The sequence below is a fragment of the Diaphorina citri genome, unplaced genomic scaffold, assembly GCF_000475195.1.
Source record: "Diaphorina citri unplaced genomic scaffold, Diaci psyllid genome assembly version 1.1 scaffold2027, whole genome shotgun sequence".
NCBI classification, from domain to species: Eukaryota; Metazoa; Arthropoda; class Insecta; order Hemiptera; family Psyllidae; genus Diaphorina; species Diaphorina citri.
In genome coordinates, this window is record NW_007379453.1 from 1 (window position 1) to 3011 (window position 3011).

Here is a 3011-nt window from a genome sequence, read left to right on the forward strand (position 1 = left end):
TATTACCTGAACCCTCATCCTTCCTCAAGTCATTGATCTTGCGTACGAGGAACCTCATGACCATGGTACATTCCATGATTTCCGGACACTGCACATTATACACTTGCACACACATGCGTTTCCATAGGCGCAGGATGCGATCCATCAAATCATCAAGCAAAGCATCCACGAACTTTGTATCGCTCTCTTCCACGAGGACATGAGATTCCAGCGTCTTCAACAAAGTGTACACCACGGCCATTTGCACGTTGCGGAAATTGGACATGTAGTCGTCGCGCGCGAAGAACCTGCATGCCCAGGCATATGCGCGCTTCACGTCACTCATGATGATATTCCATTTTATGTTGAGAAGGCGCCGTAGCGACTGTGTCACGTTCGACACCGAGAACCGGTTCCTCGTGTGAAGATTGTCGAGTAAGATTGAGAATAATTGAGCAAATTCCGGCAAGCTCTCGGCCCCGCCTACGATTCTTTCGGAGTAGCGCATGAAAGGCTGCACGTTCTCGTAGTTGAGGAACTGAGGCATATTATTCATCAACATCGGAATCACCGTCTGCTCTATTTCCTCAACGTAAAGATTAAACAGGAAAAGGCATGAGGAGAAGATGCGAGCTGCAGCATACTTCCAGCTGATGTTGCCTTGACTGAATGCTATCACAGTGCTGAGAATATCCACCGACAGGCGGGATATAGCACCAACACGAAGCGCTTTCTCCGTGAACAAGGCGCACTGCAAGAACTTCTGTGAGTTGATCACAGTGTTGGTAGAGAGCTTCAACGCACCCACAGCAGAGTGTGCGAAGAGTACACTACTCACGATGTCTAGTGTGGGTAGGAGTGAGGAGGTGGTAAACAGTTGATTATGTTTCCCACGGTCTACAAGATCTGCAATACCTGGACACAAATAAGATGAGATCATGTAAGAGCGATATTTAAACTGTTAATCAACTTTCTCTGGTACTTGTTCAGAAGTCACGTCAATGGAAAATTACAACAAAAAAAAAGCTGTCAAAAATGAGCAGTGACCAATGTTATTGTAGGGTTAGGGTTAACACAAAAAGGAGCTTTCACAATTTGAGCAGTGACCACTGTTATTATAAGGTGTGCTTAAACTTGAAAAGAAGCTTTCTTTTTCATTGTCATGGCTTCTGGTTTTCAGACGTAATCATAATGACAACATTTTATATAGATATGGTAATGTAGTACCAAACGAGGGGAAAGTAGAAATTAAAGAAATGTCCAATTTATGCAATTGATCTATCCAAACAGCCAGAATCAACTGCAAACCCAAAGGGCAATGCTATTTTAACTGTAGACTTTAATAAAAATGTTGAGGCACCAGCTAACTCAAAAGGAACTGTCTGTTACATTATTCTAGTATCCGGAAAGGCTTTCCAATATAACACATCCAATGGACTTGTACAACAGCAAATTCTATAAATTCAATTGCAAAATTTTTGAAATGTAAAGGAATTTTTCTTTTTCTTCTACGACTTCTAGATCCCGAGATAAATCGATTTAAAAAATACCGGTAAATCGTGAACTTTGACGTCACAGTATACGCTCCCGTAGGCGATGACGTCACATCAAATGTCCCGAGCAAAGCTCCCTCACAGGCAACGCATATTTGAACTCTTTCATTAGAGCGGAAAATAACAAGCGGGGCCCGTCCCTCCGGGAATTTTTCGATCTTGGTTAAGGAAAATCAATATTTATGTACCTACCTATTTTATTTAATATTCAGTTTATTATTATTCTTGATTTGTTTTTTTGGTTTTACTTTTATGTAATGATTTAAAATCAAGACTAGAGCCCGTTCTCCCTTTATTCCCAATATAATGTTTAAGTCACCCATCCATTTATTGGCCTTGCTCGGCGTAACTTAACATAGATGACGCTAAAACCGGTCTTAAATTAACGACTGAAGTGTTATCTAAAACTTTCTCGCTTTGAGTCGTCGCGACAAATTTCGAGATCAGAGCTCATTTATGTAAGAAAATGTGAAAAAATCCTCCAAAAACCAGTTTTTTTGGTTTTTTGGCTTTAAGGTTTTCTGGACAAAATTTGCACCACCATTTTCGTGTTCCTGGCAAAAAGACCTTTAATTTGATATATAGGTCGACCAGGTTTGGATAAGTCCTTCTATGGGAACAGACAGACAGACACTCCTTTATAGCATTCTCTATATAATCCACAATCGATAATTCATATACTCTGATTAATCTCTTTTACAGCTGGATGTGTAATTTCTCAACCACTCTATCATCATAAATTCTCGCATTTATAGACTATCCAGAGAGTTCTCATATAGATAAAAATAATATCCCATTTCTCACACATAGGTGACTCAATGGAACTATTTATCTATTTCCCATACTATACGGGTTGTATAACTACTCACTGCATAACCATTTAGTTCTTTTCTGTATATCTTATCTCTTATTATTAAGCCATACAATCTAAATCCTTGTTTGGAGGACCGGCTAACCCCAATATGGACTGTCGTATTCAGAATACGCTGTGGTTCCTCACGGAGACACCTCAAATATCTAAGGGACAGTACGCGGCCCCAGCTACAAGAAAAGCCGAAACGCACGAACCTAAAGCACCACGATGAGTCGGAGGCACTCCTGTTGACACTCATCTAAATCTTATATGAAACAAATAGGGAATGGCGGCTTATCCGTGATTATTTCATTACAGTACAGATGTTTCTGCATAGTGTCACCCATTACCCCTCTCTTTCCATTACCTCCGTCAACTTTACCCATTTTTAATATCCTTATTCCAGCTAAGGATACATTTTCAACCCTTTTTAAGGTTTAAACTCCAGTTTTGGAGGCTTTTTTGTTCTATTGACACCTTTCCAGCTTTAAAGTTAAAAAAATCAGGCAGGGAAGAAATTAATAACTGTTATCAAAACCCTCTTTCATTTTTTCCATATTCCCTGCCTGATAACATAAGCGAAGCCACCAGCAGACAGCCACAGCCAGACAGACAGACAGCCAGCC

At 40.3% G+C, this 3011-nt stretch overlaps 1 protein-coding gene across 1 annotated transcript in view; it reads right to left on the reverse strand.

Moving 5' to 3' along the window:
- Positions 1-6: 6 nt before the first annotated feature.
- The window catches only part of LOC103517982, a gene marked incomplete at its 3' end in the record, with an annotated part of 39749 nt that continues 36744 nt past the window's right edge, over positions 7-3011 (reverse strand). Inside the window, exon 5 of the mRNA XM_008483033.2 lies at positions 7-894. Coding sequence (XP_008481255.1) covers positions 7-894 — 888 coding nt within the window. The remainder of the gene's footprint in view (positions 895-3011) is intronic.